Source organism: Bombina bombina, chromosome 5 (assembly GCF_027579735.1).
Source record: "Bombina bombina isolate aBomBom1 chromosome 5, aBomBom1.pri, whole genome shotgun sequence".
NCBI lineage: Eukaryota > Metazoa > Chordata > Amphibia > Anura > Bombinatoridae > Bombina > Bombina bombina.
Window position 1 is genome coordinate 645461279 of NC_069503.1, and position 21061 is coordinate 645482339.

Consider the following 21061-nt stretch of genomic DNA (forward strand, 5'->3'; position numbering starts at 1 on the left):
TAACCACTCTTGTTTTCTAGATGATGCTGTGGTTAATAATGCAAATTCAATATTTAAAACAAGATACTTTCCTGATAAGTAAATACCCAATAGAAAACAAAAAAGAGAAGATTGTATATGAGGGTATTTTTTACTTTATATATCCAGCGATGTGTAAAATATAAATGCTTTATTTGATTAATATTTGTATGGATGTGACACCGCCAGCTTTATTGAGCAATTAAAAAATATAGACAAGGGAAAATAGTTTGTTTCTGTATTTTTCAAAATCTTAAACCCAGTTTTTATTATGAAAATGGCACTTGTTTCTACAGTAAAAGTGAACAACTTGCTCAGTTCCAAGTATGAATTTATTGTTAATCGTGTGGTTATGCTTCCAGTTGTTTTGTAAATAAATCACAGTTTTTGAAATAGGAAACTATGTTGTTCTTTCAGGATCCTTTTCTCCATAGAGTTCTGCTAGTTTTTTAAACTCTGGTCCCCAGTCATCAAGGTAAGTGTAATCCTGATCAGATTGAGTTCCTAATGAATCTAAAGAGCTTATTGATCCTGCTTCTGATCTTTGACCCTCATATGCATATGTTTGTAAAGAATCATAAGGGGGCACACTCGGGTCACGGTCTGCCTCAGCCAGTTTTTGTTTCAGAAATTCCTGAACATCAATGGTATCAATACTTGAAAGATCTTGGTGCCTAGGTGAACCCATAACATCAGGTCTCACATCTCTTCTATACTTAAGTTCTTCAGCAGCTGATGGATTCCGAAGTGCTGAGATGTCAAAAGCCTCTGTGTCTTCTTCTCCTCCACCTTCATCATCATATGTTACTACATTTTCCCGGACATCTTCTTCAGCTATTATAAGAGGCTCTTTTTTTCCTCTCCTCAGGGTAATGAAAAGAACCACAATTGCTATAAAGAAAGATATAGATACATTTATTCAGAAAATTGTGTTCAGCATCATCGCAAGCATTAAAAGAATTATGAGTGGTTTTAATAATATAAATAAAAATTGCCCCAAAGTTTAAAACAAGCATTCATACAGTGGACATAAAAGGAATAGTTGTGATGCAGGATGGCCCAAATTCGGGACCATGGTTCTCCAAGGGGTTTTGTGTGGGCCGCAGTACAATGAGCAGAAAACAGATAATTTGGTATAGAAAAAGCATTTTCACACTTCTCAAATTTGTGTACATTGTTTACATGTATAAATTCATAGTTACTAACTTACTATGTTGCTTCATGTATGAAGCAATGTAAGCTGCTTTAGATCCCTTGCAGGGACTCCATGCATTAAAAGGATTGCGGGCAGCTTCTTAACTTGAGAAGCTGTCCGCATGCCTTTACTGCATAGGGGCAGCAGATCTGTTTGTCTGCTGGATCATATGCAACATTACACACTCTGCTGAGTGTGTAATGCCTGCCCCTTCACTCGTGCGACTAATCGTGCAAGAGAAGGGGCTGTCAATCACGAGACTGAGTGAGCTCTCAATGATTTCTCTTCGCCACCTCAGAGGTGGCGAAGAGTGTAAGAAGCAGCAGTCTAAGACTGCTGCTTCTTACATTACGGGACAGGTGAGTGAAGGGGCGTGCACTACACACTCAGCGGAGTGTGTAATGCTGCATAGGGGCTATCAGACAAACAGATCCTCTGCCCCTATGCAGTGAAGGCGTGCAGACTGCTTCTCAAGTTTAGAAGCTGTCTTCACGCCTTTTAATTCATGGGGCCCTATAACAATTTTAACTACAAATTATACGCTAATTTTATTTTGAGCAAATATTTTTAGCATAATTGTGAGTATAATATAATCCGAACCCAACCAATCCAGTCATTGGGGGCCATCCCACCATACAAAATGTTTGGGTGTGTCTTATTTAAATTATTATTAAAAAAAAAAATCTTTTTTTTTAAAGAAGCATTTTTATGTTTTTATGAGGTTAAACAGTTTTATACAACAAGCTTCATATACTTAAATATAGTATTATGCTTGTAAAAAAAAAAGCAAAGTAATATTTATGTCAGTGTGCATAATATTATGTATAAAATCTGTTCCAAATCCATAAAGATTTCTGTTAGATTTCAATACAGTTTACTGCTTTTAAAAATGTAAATCTAAAATGTGATTTGCTCATAAATTCATATAAATTAAGAATATCTGGCTTTCTACATGAAATGAGTTCCTTCCAGAAAATAATCTAGTAATTATATGATGCTAAAAAGAAATGACAGTAAAAGCATTAATGTGTAATTCTTTTCAATTTTTTCTCTTTTCTGACTATGTCGTTATATACTTTGTAGATTATGTACTTGCAAATTTAAGAACAGATATCAAAAAGTATGAAATATAGTACTATATAGATGCTAATTTGGTGCTTAAAATCTTGTATTATTAATACATGTGCAGGGAAACTATACAAGTAAACACAATTATATTTAGTTGTATAATAAATATTGTCATATAGATTCAAATATTTTGCTTTCATTTACCTGAAAGGTAATTAAATATATGCTATGTCTATTTCTAATTTACTGTATTATTTACAACTTCATGAGCTTTATATGAAAGGAAATATATATAATTTTAAATTGATTAATTACCCTATAATGTATGTTAACCATAAAACATAGCTTTAATAGCATTTATTTAAACAATACAAAACTAACCTAAACCCATATCAAAGGGTATTGCTTAATAATCCATATGATTAAATGCCACAGAAAATAATATTTGCAATATGTGATTCATATGCCTGTAGAATCATAATCAAACATTTGTTACAATTTTTTCCAATGAATCTCATACATTTTTAAAAAGAGCTCACAAAAATATGGTTTAACACCAGAGTGTGTGGTTGGAAAGGATTCATTGTTTTAATCCTAATGAAAATAATTCTCTTTAATTTTCAAAAGTCCAGTTTCTAATTTTCATTTGTTACATTTCATTTACAAACATTTAAATTTGTAATAAACATAGTGAATGTGACTTTTCAATGAATGTTAGTCACAATATTGTTTGCTCTGATCTCTTCAATTAAATCAATATTTTTAATAACTTTATAGCAGATTTCTTATATGTTTAATTAAAGGGACTTTAAACCCACATTTTTTTCTTTCATGATTTAGAAAGAGCATGCAATGTTAAATAACTTTCCAGTTTCTTCTATTATCTAATGTGTTCCATTCTTTGGATATCCTTTTTTAAAAAAAACATATCTAAAAAGGCTCAGTAGTTGCTGATTGGTGGCTGCACATAGATTCCTCTTGTGATTGGCTCACACATGTGCATTGTTATTTCTTCATAATAGAAGTAAAATGGAGTGTTGTTTAAAATTGTATTCTCTATCTGAATCATGAAATAAACATTTTGGGTTTCATGTCCCTTTAATAATTCTTTTTCCATATACCACATGCTTATATTTTCAGAACAACATTATTAGGTTTACTTTGTCAGTGTTTTAGTATTATAGCTCACCTAGCAAAATGATAACACAAAGGAGAATTGCAATTAGGGCTCCAGTACTTAATCCAGCAGATGACAGAAATGCTTCAGCATGGCACGTCCTTACACGCCCATCTCTCTCACACGAACAGACTCGGATTGTAAGGGTGCTGGTACTGCTTAATGGTGGGATGCCGCTATCAGCCACGACAACAGGAACGTAATAGAGATCCTGGGCAACTCTGTTAAATCGCCTACGTCGTGTTAAAATGCTCGCTGTGTTGTCTGAAAAAAATAAAATGGACATAGGTTTAAGGTGCATATCTTCGAGATAAACATGTATCATTTCTGCCACCTGCTATCACATTAGCTCATCAGCAATGTATAATTTACTCCACGGACAAATGTCAAGATTCTAAATACTTAGCAATCTGTAATATATTAAGAACATTTGTTATGATTTTTTTTTAATAGTTGTAGCCTTTTTTTTCATTAAAGTACTACTATTTTTTATTGTTTACTCTATACAAAGTTTCTATCTTTCCCACTGCATATACAAAGGATCAAACATTTAAAGGGACATGAAACTCAATTTTGTTGTTTCATGATTTAGAAAGAGCATGCAATTTTAAAAAAACTTTCTAATTTACTTCAATTATCTAATTTGCTTCATTTTCTTGATATCCTTTGCTGAAAGACATATCTAGATAGGGTCAGTAGTTGCTGATTGGTGGCTGCACATAGATGCCTCGTGTGATTGGCTCCCCATGTGCATTGATATTTCTTCAACAAAGAATATCTAAAGAATAAAGCAAATTATATAATAGAAGTACATTGGAATGTTGTATATAATTGTATTCTCTATCTGAATCATGAAATCAATATTTGGGGTTTAATGTCGCTTTAAAGGTAATATTTGAGGAAACTTGAAGCCATTGCCATGGATAATATAACATTTTCTTTAACTTTAAAAATGTTTGAAAAGGTTAAACTAAGCTTTTAATGTTAGGTGTCAGCCCAAATCAGTTCTAGAAATAGATTGGGCTTCATTTATTAAGCAGCGGATGCCGCTTCGGAGCCCCCATCGTTTTAGGTCCGTCTGAAATGTAAGTTAAGAAGCAGCATTCGTAAGACCGCTGCTCCTTAACTTCTCTGCTACCTTTTAGGTGGCGGACTGAAATCTTCCTGAGCCAATATGATCGGGATGAATGATGACCCCTGCTAGCGGCTGATTGGCAGCCAGTGGGCAGGGGCTGCATTGCACAAGCATTTCCATGTGCAATGTTAAATGCCTACAGCAAATCATGTCTGCTCGACCTTTGTTAAATCTACCCCATTGCTGCAAGTACACGTTAAAAAAAAAGCTTGCAAGCTACTAATAACACAATGTACTGTCCACCAAATAAACTGTATTTACATGTCCAAAAATATCATATTTTGACACTTGAAAATAAAGATCTCAGGAAATATTGCTAAAGGTTTATGTTCAATAAACGAGGATGTAAAAGGCCAATGTAATCAATCCATTCTATAGCTCCTCGTCTCACCATCAGAGGACACCTTTGCAAATAAAATTTATGTTTTATATAACTTTAAATACATTTTGAGTTTGTCTTTTTTATTTCTAACAAAACAAGGAATCAAAGTCCCCATAATAAGTCTTATATGTTTGTATTATTAAAGGGACACTGTACCCAAAAATTTTCTTTCGTGATTCAGATTGAGCATGAAATTTTAAGCAACTTTCTAATTTACTTCTATTATCAAATTTTCTTCTTTCTCTTGGTATCTTTATTTGAAATGCAAGAATGTAAGTTTAGATGCCGGCCCATTTTTGGTGAACAACCTGGGTTGTCCTTGCTGATTGGTGGATAAATTCATCCACCAATAAAAAGTACTGTCCATAGTACTGAAACCAAAAAAAGCTTAGATGCCTTCTTTTTCAAATAATGATAGCAAGAGAATGAAGAAAAATTGATAATAGGAGTAAATTAGAAAGTTGCTTAAAATTGCATGCTCTATCTGAATTACAATAGAAAATTTTTGGGTACAGTGTCCCTTTAAGTAAGACATTTATTTTTCTATTTGTTCTCTTTTTAGTAATACAACATACATATTATTCCTATGTTGAATTTACTTTTATGTGTGTATTTATGTATTTATTTAGTTATTTTAGTTTTGTGGATGTTGCTACTTTGACTTATTAAATTTCCTTTTTCATAGCAAAATGTTTTTAATGAAAACATTTTTTGTATCTTGTATTACATTTTTAGTGCATTATTAATTTAAACTTTCTGTTCACACTTTTTAAAAGTCGGTTTGATGCCACTAAGACAGGAATATTATATTTGGTTTTGCACTTGTGATTTTATTTTACAGTTCATGTGTCACTTATTTTGTATTGATGTGTAACGTGTGAATCTGTTACTGTAAATTGCGGCCTGTTGAAAGTCCTAATTATAAAATGACATCAGTAGAATTGTTATCACATAAACACAAATGAATACATTTAAAGAGTTATACTGTTTAATTAAAACAGCGTTTGTGGCACTATAATAAAGTTTATTTTTGAATAGGTGAATATGAATGGGCAAAGGTCTGACCTTAAAATTTTAAATGAAATACAATTGTTCCCCTTTACTTTGGTCAATAGTTTTTTTTGAGGGGGTAATGCTAAAAGAATTTTAATATTAATTTTCTTCAATATTTGAATATACAAATGTATGATTTGAATAATGCATTTCTATATTTCTTTCCATAGATTTATAAGTCTATAAAGATAAAAATTAATATATTAATATTCAATTTCCGGATATCACAGTTGATATCAAAATGTAACATACAACATAGAAAAAGTTAGAATTTGTTTCCAAAAAATGGACCTCAGATCTTCAGGAAACATTCCACATTTGTTCAAAATGAACATATCTATTCAACATTCATTATTTTTAATGAGTGTGCTGAAATGTTCACCCATCACTAAAGGTGAACAAAATAGTTTTTCAGACATTTCTTTGAGATGAAATATTTGCTAAAACTACTGCATAGAAAAAAAAAATATGTGTTATTTCTGGAATATTTGTCAGAAATCTCACTGTTCTTATAAATGTTCTCACCTTTCACATTATGGATATCTACCTTCAATCTTTTCTCTAACAACTGGTAATATGTAAAATACTATACTTTTTGTTAACAAAATGCTTTGCAAAACTTTTAGATAAATATATGTTTTTATATATTAATATATCTTCATATGATAAGAATTTGTTTAAATACAGTAAATAAAGTATTTTCTTGTTCTTACTATAGGTAGTAATAGTTATAATTACAACATAATCCACTCCATGATAGTCTACTCTTACACTTTATAAAACTTTAAGGGGTCGATTACAATCTTTTCAATCTTTTCTCCTGATATTGAGTTCTCTAATTTGGCCAATATTGTCAGTGTTTTTTTGAGTGATCACGATCCCAAATGGCTTTTGCTGAAAAAAAGTCTTCACCCACAAAACTGTTTTCAACGGAAAACCTCCAGAAAACATTTGTTTGTTTAGGCCATGCTATTGCGAGAGAAAGTCATAATCCAAATTAAAATGGAATATACAAAGGCTATGTGCCAGCTCAAGAAATTATAGTTAAATTCTTTGTGTTGATATTTTGTATATTGTATCGTGTTAACAATAAGTAATATGTTTAAAATTAAAGGGACATTTTACTACATAATTTGTATTGTTTAAAAAGATAGATAATCCCTTTATTACCCATTCCCCATTTTTGCATAACCAGCACGGTTATCTTAATATACTTTTTATCTTTGTGATTACTGTGCATCTAAACCTCTGTTGACTTCCCCCTTATCTCAGTTCTTTTGACAGACTTGCATTTTAGCCAATTAGTGCAAACTGCTAAGTAACTCCACAAAAGTGAGCACAATGTTATCTATATGGCACACGTGAACTAGCATGTCTAGATGTAAAAAAAAACTATCAAAAAGCACTGATATTAGAGTTTGCTTCAAGGGGCTTGGAAATTAGCATTTGAGCCTACCTAGGTTTAGCTTTCAACAAATAATACCAAGAGAACAAAGCAAATTTGAGGATAAAATTAAATTGGAAAGTTGTTTAAAATTGCATGCCCTATCTGAATCATGAAAGTTTAATTTTGACTAGACTGTCTCTTTAACCTTTTATGTTGTGAAGCCATTGTGGAATTTGTTAAACAATATTAGTGCCAATTAAATATGGGCATAATGGTTAATTTGGATATATTTGTTCAGTGTTTTTATTCATCTTTATTACTGTAAAAGTAGATATTTGAATTGTTTTTAATCGTTGGAGCAGGATGCATTTCCTGATTTTACTAGGTTTTAATCTTCAGTCTACAAGAAAAGTACATATATTATATTATATTATTAGTATTAGTAAATATTATTATAAGTATATATATAATATTATTTTCTTGTAGAAAAAAGTGGCTGCATCTTATATTATTCTCACACTGTACATATTTAAAACACAAAGTTACAGGATTTACTCCATTGAAAGAATTTAGCTACTAAAATCTTGCCAAAAGTTTACAGTCTGACTGTAATGATTGGTGATTTTCTTTGGTAAACATTGTCTACAGTGACATTTTTAAATTTTTCTTTTTTAGTTTCTAATATTGTATTATTTATATTACTTTTAATTTACATCTATTATAAAATAAATACATGAAAAATCATGTAGACACTTGCAAGGGCAGCCCTCAAGCAATTATAAAAAAAATTAAAATAAAAAAAGGTGAGATGTCTCCCTTAGAAATTAAGGGATTTCAGTGGACATAGACAATTCCCTGGGGAGAGCAAAGTTAGCAGGAAATGAGGGGAACACTTTAAAAATTAAATACCACAGTCAGTACAAATCATATTATTCTGCTTTCAGCATATAGAACCTAACAATTGCCTCTATTATTGTATACATGTGTTTTTCTATTAAGGTAATAATATGTGCCACAGTGTAGTTGGGATACATAGGAAACAAATATATGCCTACAAAGATACTTGCTGCCAGAAGATTGAGAAGAACAGTAACAGTTTTAACTGTGTATATTGTGGCTGCATGCATTTGTTTGTTTGTTTGTTTGTTTGTTCTGGGGCCTGCTTATTTTGTGTTTTTAAACAAATGCAAAGAATATAGCAAAATTTGTGATTTTTTTTTCTGAATCCGAATGTGTATGTCTAATAGTTAGAACAAAGATAAGTCCAAAGAGCAAATGAGGAGTGAAGATAAAACTTGACTTTTATTAGGTATTCCTTAACCCCTTAACAACCAAGGACCTACAGGGTACATCCTACAAAAAATGTCACTTAATGACCAAGGACGTACCCTGTACATCCTCAGGGTTTTAAAGCACTGGAAGCGATCATGATAACTTCCAGCCACTTTTAGGGTATTGCAGTGATGCCTCGATATTGAGGCATCCTGCAATACCATTTTTTAGGCATCCAAAGCAGAGAGAGACACTCTGTGGCCCTCTCTTCATCAGCCAGCATGGTGCCAATCCTTGGTGGGTCGGAGCCACTTCAGGGAGGCGGGTGGGCGGCCCATCTCTGGTGCTTGTTCCGGATCTGAGTTACCCTTGGTCCGTGAGCATGCGAGGAGGCGGGGGTGGGGCTCGGAAGCGAGCATGTGCGTGCACGGACAAAACTGATCAGAGAAGGATAGGGAAGGGGATCCGGGAGAGGGGAAATGGTTTCGAAAGGGATCCGGGAGGGGGATGGGGTAGGGTATTGAGAGGGGGAAGCTACACTACAGAAAATGTGCAGTTTATATTTATTTTAATAAAAAAGGAGAAATTTGTAAGTAAACTGGGTACTGGCAGACAGCTGTCAGTAACTAAGATGGCGGCCAATAGGTCAAGGGGGGAGGCTAAGAGAGCTGTTTGGTGGGGATCAGGGCGGATGGGGGATCCTACACTTTATATAAAATATATATTTTTTTAAATCTTTAAACATAAAAAAACACCTTAACTACTTAAGATGATGGTAACAATTGTAAGGTTGGAAAGAGAAGACAGATGTTTGAGGAGGTTCAGGGTGAGATCAGAGGGTGGGATGTGTCAGGTGGGAGGTTGATCTCTACGCTAAAGCTAAAATTAGCCCTACAAGCTACCTAATACCATTAAAAAAAATGTGCACATTCTTTTATATTTACACTTTATGAGTAACCAGCTCCTACTGAGCATGTTGAAGAATTCACAGACTATACGTATATGCATTTGTGATTGGCTTTTGCTAATACATGGTACAGGGGGAGAGGAAATATGCATAACTTTGAAATTTGTTAGAAAATATTCTACTACTTATTTAAAATTCAGAGTAAATGCTATTGCATTGTCTTGTTATCTTGCATTTGTTGATGATGCAAATCTACTGTGTTTACTGGTCCTTTAAATTTTCACAAAAAGAGTCACCAGTATCAACAAGTTCGTAATACGACCATCAGCCTACACGTTTCATACCACACTTGGCACTTCGTTAGGGCTATCTCACCTACATAGCCGTTAATGATTTATACACCTGTTTCGTTACATCATAACCACATGACCAGAGAGTTCTCAGCAGTAACTATTTCAGGTTACCTTTTTCATTTTTAAAGGTGCTATATGCGTTACATCAATATTCTTGCAAAGATCACAATAATAGTAATCATATGATATTACAGTAACAATTAATTACTCAAAAAGATGACACATATTAAAATAAATGTTTTGAACTCACTAAGACGTCAAAATAAAACACTTACATCCTAAAAATAGATGAATAATGAAGTCCTTATATTATGATCATTATTGCTGACTATTGTTTCATAGAAATAATGCAGTTTGAAATACCTCATTAGATTGTTATTAACATGCTACTAAAACTTCGTAACCAGACAAATACTATAGTAAAGTATTTAATGCATTTATGGGACTTTTTGCGTGTTTAAAGTAAAATGTAAAGGAATACTACTTACAATTTATTATTCTTATATTTTCTAGGTTTGTTTTCCTGGTTAAAGGGACATGAGACCAAAAATTTTCTTTCATGATTTAAGTAGAACATACACTTTTAAACAACTTTACGATTTACTTCTATTATCAAATTTGCTTCATTCTTTTGGTATCGTTTGTTGAAAGAGCAGCAATGCACAACTGGTTTCTAACTGAACAAATGGGTGAGCCAATGACAATCGGTATATATATATGCAGCCACCAATCAGCAGCTAGAATCTAGGTTCTTTGCTGCTCCTGAGTTTTTCTAGATAAACTTTTCAGCAAAGAATAACAAGAGAATAAAGCAAATGCAATAATAGAAGTAAATTAGAAAGTTATTTAAAAACAAAATTGATTGGTAGCCTCACCTCTTGAGGTTTCCAAACCCCTTGTGCTGTCAGAAATTCTCAGACAGCTCCCCAACCTGAAAACTTGCATCTGTTGAGAGAATACAGTCCAGGTAGGATGAACAAATGAGGCCCCTTGAACAATAAGCTGATAGTCCAACCACCAAATCAGAGAGAATAGAGTGTTTGGATTTAAGCATATCAGTTTTGATATCTGAAAGTAATCCCTGCACCTTTGGTGCAACATGCAAAGCTATAGAAGCTTCATACAAAAGTGAGCAAAGGGGATCACACCCGATGCTGAAGTCATGAGACCTAAAACTTCCATGCACATAGCCACTGAAGGGAATAATAGAGACTGAAGGTCTATACAAACTAAAATTAAATTAATCTGTCTCTTGTCTGTCAGAGAAAGAATCATAAACACTGAATCCTATCTGGAAACCTAAAAAGGCGACCCTTGTCTAAGGATTTAAAAATTTCTTGTTGTAAATTGATCCTCTAACCATGTCTTTTAAGAAACTACACTAATTGTTTTGAGTGATATTCTACTAAATGAAAAGATTTGAGCTAGTACCAAGATATAGTCCACATAAGGAAACACTGCAATACCCTGCTCTCTGATTACAGATAGAAGGGCACTGAGAACCTTTGAAAAGTATCTCTGAGCTGTCGCTAGGCCAAACGGAAGAGCGACAAATTGGTAATGCTCATCCAGAAAAGAGAATCTCAGAAAACAATAGTGGTCTGAATGAATTGGAATGTGAAGATAAGTGTCCTGTAAGTCTATTATGGACATGAAGTGATGTTGCTGAACAAAATGCAGAATAGTCCTTATAGTCACCATCTTGAAAGTTAGGACTCTTAGAAAACGATTAAAAGATTTCAGATCCAGAATTGGTCTGAACAAATCTTCTTTCTTTGGTGCAATGAATAGATTTGAATAGAAACTTAAACTCTGTTCCTGCAGAGGAACTGGAACAATTACCCCTGAAAACTCTAGAGCTGAAAAACATTTCTGAAAAACCTGAGCTTTCACAGGGTTTGTTGTAACATGGGAAAGAAAGAATCTTCCCATGGGAGTTTTTATTCTGAAACATATTCAATACCCCTGAGAAAACAACATTCCGAATCCACTGATTTTGAACAGAAACTGTCCAAATGTGTTGCATTAAATTCAATCTACCCTCCCACCAGCTGAACCGGTTTAAGGGCCACACCTTCATGCAGACTTAGGAGTTGAATTTGGTTTTATTTATAAAGCTTAGATTTTTTCAAATTCGGAGTAGATCTCTAATTAGAGCCAGAGGCCGAAGGGGAAGGAAAAAATAATTGTGAGCTTTAAAATTACCATTATCTTGGGGTAGAAAAACTCCCTTTCCCCCAGTTATAGTGGAGATAATAAAATCCAATAGAAAACCAAAAAAATTACTATTCTAAAAAGATAAGATAGTAATCTAAATTTAGACACCATATCAGAGATTTAAGCCATAAAACTCCTCTAGTAAGAATGGCTAAAAACAAAGATTTAATATCAATTAAAATGACATCAAATATAGCATCACAAACTGAAATTATTAACATGTTGAAGTAAAAGAACAATGCTTAGCCAATTCAAGATCTGATAACTAAACTGTCCAACCAAAAAGTTGAAAAAGCAGCAACATCAGCCATAAAAATGGCAGGTTTTAGAATATAGCAATATGTAAATATGCTTCTCTAAGATATGATACAAACTTCCTATCTAAAGGATCCTTAAAAGAAGAAATATCTTCCATAAGATCGAATTACGTTCTGCAAGAGTAGAAATAGCCCCCCTTAGGGACTTTTACCCAAAACTCTAAATTAGCCACAGGTAAAGGATATAGCTTTTAAAACCTAAAAGAAATGTAAAAAGAAGCACTGAGTTTAGATTCCTTACTAAAACATATGAGAGATAGCATCTGAAATAAGAAACAGCTCAAGAGTAACCTCAGAAGCTTTAAAAAACAGAATTTAAACATTTGCTATTCTTATTATCAAGAGTACTAGATTCCTCAATACCCAAAGTAAACAATACTTCCTTAATAAAGAACTAATATATTTAATAGAAAGGTTGATTTATCAATATCAGTCTCTGAAGTAAGATCCTTCAGAGAAATCCTCATAAGCAGAAATACTTCAGTATGCTTTCGATCAATACAAACTTCATTAGATTTATGAGAAGTTAGGAGAGCTCTTTATGGCTGTAGCAATATAATCCTTATATCTACAGGAATATCCTGTACATTAGACTGTGAAGGTTTGAAGGTTTAACAGTATTGGGTACTTGTAAAGCACGGCAAATCACCCGTAATTTGACTCAAGGCGCTTCTCATTTTATCAACCTTGGCAGGATGAGAGGCTGAGTGGATCTCACCGGGGATTGAACCTGCAACCCTGCAGACAGATGTATTTGTACTATAGAAACATTATCATTATGAAATAAAATTACATAACAAGTGCCACATATTTGAGCTGAAGAAATAAGATCAGCTAATAAACAATATACACACTTAGCTTTAGTAGAAATTGTGTACAGGCAGCTTGGTTGTTACAGTAATATCAGAGGCAGGATCAGTTTGAGACATCTTGCAAAATGTAACAAAAAAGAAAAAATAATATTTAAACAAAATATCCAATTTCCTCAAAATAGCAGTTTCAGGAATGGGAAAAATGCTTATAATAAAAAAATTTAAGACAAAAGTAAAATCAAAAGCAAGCAACCTGGCCCTCTATGAATCAAATGAAAACAGAGAGCAAAAAGAGGGAGAGACTTCATATAACAAATTTACGTGCCAAAAATGGTGCAAATGCAGAGAAAAAGACTTTTGGTGCTAAAAAAATGAAATGACAAAATTTGCATCATAACAGGCGCAAATTCGAACCAAAAAAACCTTGCAACAAGAAAGTTACATGAAAAGACGTAACTCGGGTCACGGCAGGCACGACTTTGCGGCAACATTTTTCGCGCCAAACATGTCAAAATAAAAAGTAACATTCTACACCATCGCGAGCCTAAGCTCCTGAAAATTTTGGAAAAAACAGACTCCAAGTTACAACTAACTGGAACCCCAGGTAAGCCTAAAAATTCCCAAAAACATAATTTCCAAGCTGAAACAGAGAGCCTTAGAAAAGATTTCCCATAGCTGAAAAGATAGCATCGTTAGGCAATACTCCCTTCACATCCCTCAGACAAACACTGTACTTTGAGAGGAACTGGGCTTTAATATGCTTAGAAGCACCTATCACAGAAGAAAATCAAGCACAACTTGCTTCACCACCTCCACAAGGAGGCAAATTTTGTAAATCTAAGGTATAAGTGAGGTGGGAGGTGTATTTATAGGCATTTTGAGGTTTGGGAAACTTTGCCCCCTCCTGGTAGGAATATCCCATACATCACTAGCTCATGGACTCTTGTCACTTACATGAAATAAATTGTATTCTCTATCTAAATCATGAAATATTTTTGGGGGGTTTCATGTCACTTTAAGCTAAAGAGAGAGGTAGCAAAATGTACATCTAGTCTATAAACAATTTCAGATCTGATTTCGTATTAATGCCATTTGGTTTGCCTGTATTGATATTATAGATCCAATATACTTATCTCCTCTGTAAAAGCCTGATTCTAACTCCACCCTTATTGTCATACAGTACATGATCAATGGCTAAAAATTTGAAACCTACTAAGAACTTTCTGGTCATGTGGTTATGATATAATGAAACAGGTATATAAATCATTAACGGCTACGTAGATGAGATAGCCCTGACGAAGTGCCACGTGCGGCATGAAATGCGTAGGCTAATGGTCCTATTATGAACTTGTTGATACCGGTGACTCTTTTGCCGAAAATCTTTGTTTTAAGGAATACCTAATAAAAGTCAAGTTTTATCTTCACTCCTCATTTGCCATGAGGTCGGTGAAACAAACTTTTGCAAACACAGTGACGGAGGACAACTATACGCTTACCACAAATAAAGGAATATCACAGCATATCATTCAAGCCTGAAAACGTCTTTGGGTGAGTGAAAAAATAAGTGAAATTTTCTACATGTTTTACATTTATATGCACCTGATATTGTGGGACTGTGAGAACTTATACATGTAAAGCTCCCATTACTACATTAAAGGGATATTAGTATTTTTTCCCTCAACTAATATAGCCTTTCTGTAGTGCCTGGTTCACACAGAGGTGAACAACATACATCATACACATTGCAGATGTCTACCTTGGTCGGGTTGTGGTCAGAGACCATTGAGCGTTAGTCCCTTACGGAACCTTTCAGTTACAAATATTGGTTCTGATTGATATAGCTTTTTAGCAACCTTTTGTTTCATGTATGTCTAATAATTAGTAACAGTTATTATTAAATAATAATAATAATAATAATAATAATAATAGCTAGAGCTGAAGAGTTACAAATTTGAGGTTTGAATACAAATATTTTATTTTGAATATAAGAATATTATTTTAAAGCAGTTAATAGGAAGATATAAATAGCCTTTACCTTCTGTTATCTGACCATTTATGAAATGTGCAACATTAGTCTTTTGCTTGCACAATAAAAATAATTTTATTTAGTAATACTTTTTGATAACAAACACAAGCCAAGATGTAAATTGCACTGGAAAATGTTTGTAATTGAGTTCAGATGGCAGCTATGGCGCAGTCTGAGTTGTTTTTACATTAATTAACATTAACTGGCTCTGCTGTACTACTGCATATGAATCAATTTTGTGAACTCAAAGTTAGCTGTCTTCAGGCTAGATTTTCAATTGACTTTAATTGGAGAGTTCAGCTTGAGATATCCCTTAGGACTTGTAGAATAATAAAATAATAAAATATTGCAAGATAAGATTTTATTCCCTTTTTAACATCCAATAAATTGTCTAATATATAATTTCTAGTGTCAAAGCTACAAAGCAAAGCTGCAGACTTCAAGCCAAAATTTCCTCCATCACTTACAATTCTGCTTACACAAAGTAATTGGTTGTAGAAAAACGCTTTCTCTGAAAAAGCTTGGATGACGATTTGCTGCTTAAAGGCATTTCACCCTATCTGTAGCTTTTGTAGCTCTGATTCTTGGTGAGTAGGTTTAAAACATTATGCACAATATGCTAATTATATATATAGAGAACAAGGATATCTAGCACAAGTGTATAGTTCAGGGATTTAGATATACTAATTATCTTATTAACTACACATAAAGATAAGGAATATATTTATCATATTGTTTTTGAGCTCATTTCTGTCAGTGTATTTTTCCAGGAAATGATACTATTTGTACTTGCATTCTGATGTATTAGTCAGTGGTTTATTTATTATATAAATGTGTTCTGTAGTTTTAAAACATTTTTAATAATAGAGTAAGATATAAGCTTTACAAATCAGTGACTGATATCTAGATAGGTGGGCTAAGAAGTATGAACTTGATGCACTATAGTCTTTTTTTTCATCTGTTTACTTAAATAACACAAGTTACAAAGGTTACAGCAGAAACTAGAAATTATTTAAAATATTTTTAAGATTTTTTTATTAATATAAATAATGGTGAAAAACAATGAGCTTGTGTTTCTTTTTGCCAAAGCTCTAATGCTCTTTAAAAAACGTTATCCTTAATAACAATTGGCAAATTCACAATCAATCACAATTTGGTAGGTGAATTTTAAACAGAGGTTGAAACATTTTTCTCTTGTTATTTTGACCCTGTGCCTTTAAATAAAGGTTACCTTTAAAGCAAAGAGGTAAAAGGTTGCATGTCTATTAGACTTGGCAAGCCTGTTTCTGTGTCAGGAAGAAAAAGATTAGTAGTTTTCTTTCTAGAAGTCATTGCTTTGAAATTTCAACCAGCCCACAATACTGGTGTTACTGTACATCTGAGGAATAGTAATTACCACCTAATATTTTTTTATCACTCACAAACATAAAACAAAAAAGAACCGAAAAAAGCAACTTAAAAATGCACTGGTCTATAGATTATCCATGGAAGATAAAAAAAAATGCTAATCCTATTTGGAAACTTCTGGGTTTGCATTACTGCAGTGAAAGTATTTTGTTCTATATTGTTTTCAGTGTACTTATACTGAATTTAAAGTGTCTAACATTAATATTTTATTATTTATATGACATTTTGTGGGAGCGAGCTATTGAGAATTGTGTAGAAAACAGAGTGAAAAATGTGCAATCATTGAATACTTGATGACAAAGAATTCCCAACAGAAATCCATAAGGATATGGGTTATACATTAGGAGACTCTTTTTCATCATAGCCCACAGGTTAAAAGTGGGGATGGGAGCTTAATCTGGGAAAAGGACTCTATGAAGATTCCAGTTGTTCAACAACAGCTGCCTCATGACAGAGGTGAGAAAAAACTGTGAGATCTGCAGTGTGAAAATATTTACAGAAATTCACTGGGATTTGAGAGACAATTTCATATACGTCAATTAAACACCCATGTTCAGCCAATTTTATGAAAAAACAACAATTATGCTTTGTATTTTGCACTTATAAGTACGAATTCCTTTATTTTTTGCACAGCCAATGTACTTAAATTATAATTTCCCCTTTGAATTTTTTAAAACAACGGCTGTTTTTCAGACCCGCTCTCTGTGCTCTGTGCCATAACACTAAGTGCAGCTCGCTCCTGCTCTTACAGCAGGAGCGAGCTGCACTTAGTGTTACGGCGCGGTCGGGCCGGGCTGTGACTTTACAGCTGGCCCGATGCGCTGTGTGAAAAAAACAGACCCGCTCAGAAGAGCACAGAGAGCGAGTCTGAAAAACAGCCGTTGTTTTAAAAAATTCAAAGGGAATATTATGTTTTATAAAGTTTGTGCTAATATAATGTTATATAATTCTGCACTATGTGCAGAAATATATAACATTATTTTTGAGGTTTACTGACACTTTAAATGCAATTTTGTTAAACAATGTGTTACATTTTTTGATGCACCTTAACAGTACAATTTTCCCTGCTAATTTTGATGTGAATGGTTCAGTTATTCATTTTGTATGAGGTCTAAAATACAAAATTTATTGTGCATTTTTCATATGAAAATTGAGCATACGCCCCTTAGCAAGACACCCTGTTTTCATGGTAAAAAGTGACTTTAGATTATTCCACCAGAGAAATATAAGCACTGGTGAGCATTCTTTAATAATCTCACCAGCCCAGAGAGCTTTAGCTCATCCGGGCCCCTCTGTCATGTGGCAGCTGTTGTTGAACAACTGGAATCTTCATAGAGAACTCTTCCCCAGATTAAGCTCCCATCACCACTTTTAACCTGTGGGGTACGATGAAAAAGAGTCTCCTAATGTATAATCCATATTTTTATGGATTTCTGTTGGGAATGTTTTGTCATCAAGTATTCAATGATTGCACATCTTTCCCTCTGTTTTCTACAAAATTCTCAATAGCAACCACAAAATGTCATGTAAATAATAAAATATAAATGTTAGACACTATAAATTCAGTATAAGTATACTGAAATCAATATAGAACAAAATACTTTCACTGCAGTAATGCAAACTCAGAAGTTTCCAAATAGGATTAGTATTTATTTATCTTCTATGGATAATATAAAGACCAGTGCATTTTTAAGTTGATTTTTACATTTCTTTTTTTTTGTGTGATTGTGAGTGATACATTTTTTTAGAATAATAGGTGGTGGGCTTTTCTTTAAACACTGCAAATACTTATAACCCTAAAAGACAAGCACATACATACGAAAATATAGGCAATTGCAAGATGCTATTAGCAGAAAGCAGTGTAATGTGATTTATATTGACTGTAAGATTTAATATTTAAAGTGAGCCCCCTGCACACTGATAATTTTACTCCTCTGTGTGAAGTATGTCTTTCCAGCAAACTCCATTACTTTCAACAGGAGACATCTCACCACTTACAAGGACTGCCCATTTTTTTCATAGTTCCACCAGGCAAGTCCCTATGAGGGTAGGCATGGAAAAAATATATGGAATTGCAAGGTTTAGAACATCAGGCCCATGGTGATGTGTGACCAAAGACACAGGATTCATAAGTTTTATATGGCATGGTACAGTCAAAATTTAGTAAAGGTTTTTGGCATGGAAACATTTTCAGCATGGTAACACTGGATGATGAGTTAACAAGTTCTTTTGACAAGAATTTAAAGAAACCATGTTTTTCTATGTGTGATCTGCCACTATAAATGAGTTGTGGATAAACCACTTAGATCATTAGACAAAAGCACAATTCAAGCACTGGAAGCACTATGGCTCTCCTTCCACTTAGAAATTGTGCGTCCACAAAACTGCTGGCAAGGTATGGAGATCAGTGTATTGAGAGGCTGAGTGATTTTTGATGATTGATTTCCTGCTATGTAGAGAGTCCTTAGCAGGTAAAATCTACAACTTCTTTTGATTGAAAAATTACACAAAGCAATTAAAGAGAAGAGATATGGCAGTTTGAGTAGAAAGTACTGTTCCACCAAGACAATGCTCCTGTTCACAAGCTATTTATATTCATGGTTGAGTGATGAAGAAATTATGATTGTTGATGTTTTAAAGTTGCTGTAAGGTAATACAAATGTTGCAACATTTTCGCAAAAGTGTATTGAACTGAAGGTGAATTACATTGTTTTCTTTCTGTGACAGAATTAGGATTTATCTACACTCACAGGATATTTAAGCTAAATTGTGATTGGGGGTCCAGGTGGTACAAAAATAAGATTATAAATGTTAATTATTTTGGGTGGTTCACAGTTAATTGAGGTAACATCCATGATTATCTTTTTTTTATTACACTGAGGGTTGGGCGTTATTTCCTAAGCCAAGGTAGGAAATTAATTTAAATGTCACATGTCCACATTGAGATGACACCTGCCTTTCAAGACTAATGAACAAGGTTCTGGCATGTCAAGCTATCACAAATACAAATACTTGCTGGTTGACCACTATGCCATAGGAAAAATACATTTGTACATTCCATATAAATTAATGTTGTTGTCTCTTAAAACCTGTCAATAAGGGAATTTATGTTTTTCCACTAGGCTTATGATCTCTGGTGACATAAAATTATCAGTAGACGTGTCGCTTATTACCACCTTAATTGTTTAATATTCCAAGATTAAATCATATTCAAGTAACCTACATATTCACCAAAGTTATTTATGTTGAGGGGAAATACTATTCTATTATAAACTAACAAGCGGTTAATAAACTATGTTTCATTTGACAAATTTAAGCTCCTAATATCTCATATTCTGAAATGTTTTTAATAATAAGTTGTAAAAACAGCAATCCTCTTAAATTGTACATTGAAAGTTTACATTTTAAGAAATATTAAAGAGTTTGACATTGCAATATCAAATGTTTAATTGTTTGTAGTTAAAACAATTGCAATATACTTTCATTTTTATGTTGCCTCTTTTCCTAAAATGTAACTCTCAAAACTGCTGGTTTTCCCAATGCCACTAATTCTATAAAATCTAGACACTACCATGTTGAAGCCTATGTTTACCCTTATCAATCCCTGCTGCTGAGGACAATTAGGGACAGCTATAAAACAAGCAGTAAAATATACATAGAAACATGAATAATAGCCATAGGCCTAACAAGTCTGTGCTATAAAGTATAATCTTAAACCCAAATTAAACCAAAATTTCTCTTTTATTATTTAAACATAGCATACAGTTTTAACTAACTTTCAAAATTTGTTCTATTATTAAATTTGTTTCATTCTCTTGGTATCCTTTGTTGAGTGCACTACTGGAAGCTAGTTGAACACATGTGTTGAGCCAATGAAAAGTGGCAAAAGTGCAGCCACCAATCACCAGCTGCTCCTGAACCTATCTAGCAATGAACATCAACAAAATATACCAAGAGAATGAAGAAAATTAGACTATAGAAGAAAATTGGAAAACTGTTTAAAATGGCATACTCTATCTATATCATAACATTTTAATATTATCTTGACTGTTTCTTTATTTAGTTTGTAGGAAAGCCTTTTGCTAATTTAATTTAAAACACACATCTGCATACTATTCTCAGGATAATCTTTTCTTTGAACACATTATTATGTTAAAGGGCCATGATACCCAAATGTTGAAACACTTGAAAATGATGCTGCATAGCTGTAAAAAGCTGACTCGAACATATCACCTGAACATCTCTATGTAAAAAAGAAAGATATTTTACCTCAAAATGCCACCCCATTGTAAAGGACTTCTAAGTAGCAAATCAGTATGTTTGTCCCGGGACAGG

The 21061-nt window shown here is 33.3% G+C and overlaps 1 protein-coding gene across 3 annotated transcripts in view; it reads right to left on the bottom strand.

The window, feature by feature from the left end:
* Positions 1-253: 253 nt before the first annotated feature.
* Positions 254-21061, bottom strand: part of CDH18 (cadherin 18) — a 951076-nt gene continuing 930268 nt past the window's right edge. For all 3 annotated transcript variants that reach the window (XM_053714609.1, XM_053714610.1, XM_053714611.1), the window contains 2 exons: positions 3471-3722; positions 254-909 (listed from right to left, as the gene is read on the bottom strand). In XM_053714609.1, the coding sequence (XP_053570584.1) occupies positions 419-909; positions 3471-3722 (743 nt within the window). In that variant the 3' untranslated portion in view covers positions 254-418. The remainder of the gene's footprint in view (positions 910-3470; positions 3723-21061) is intronic.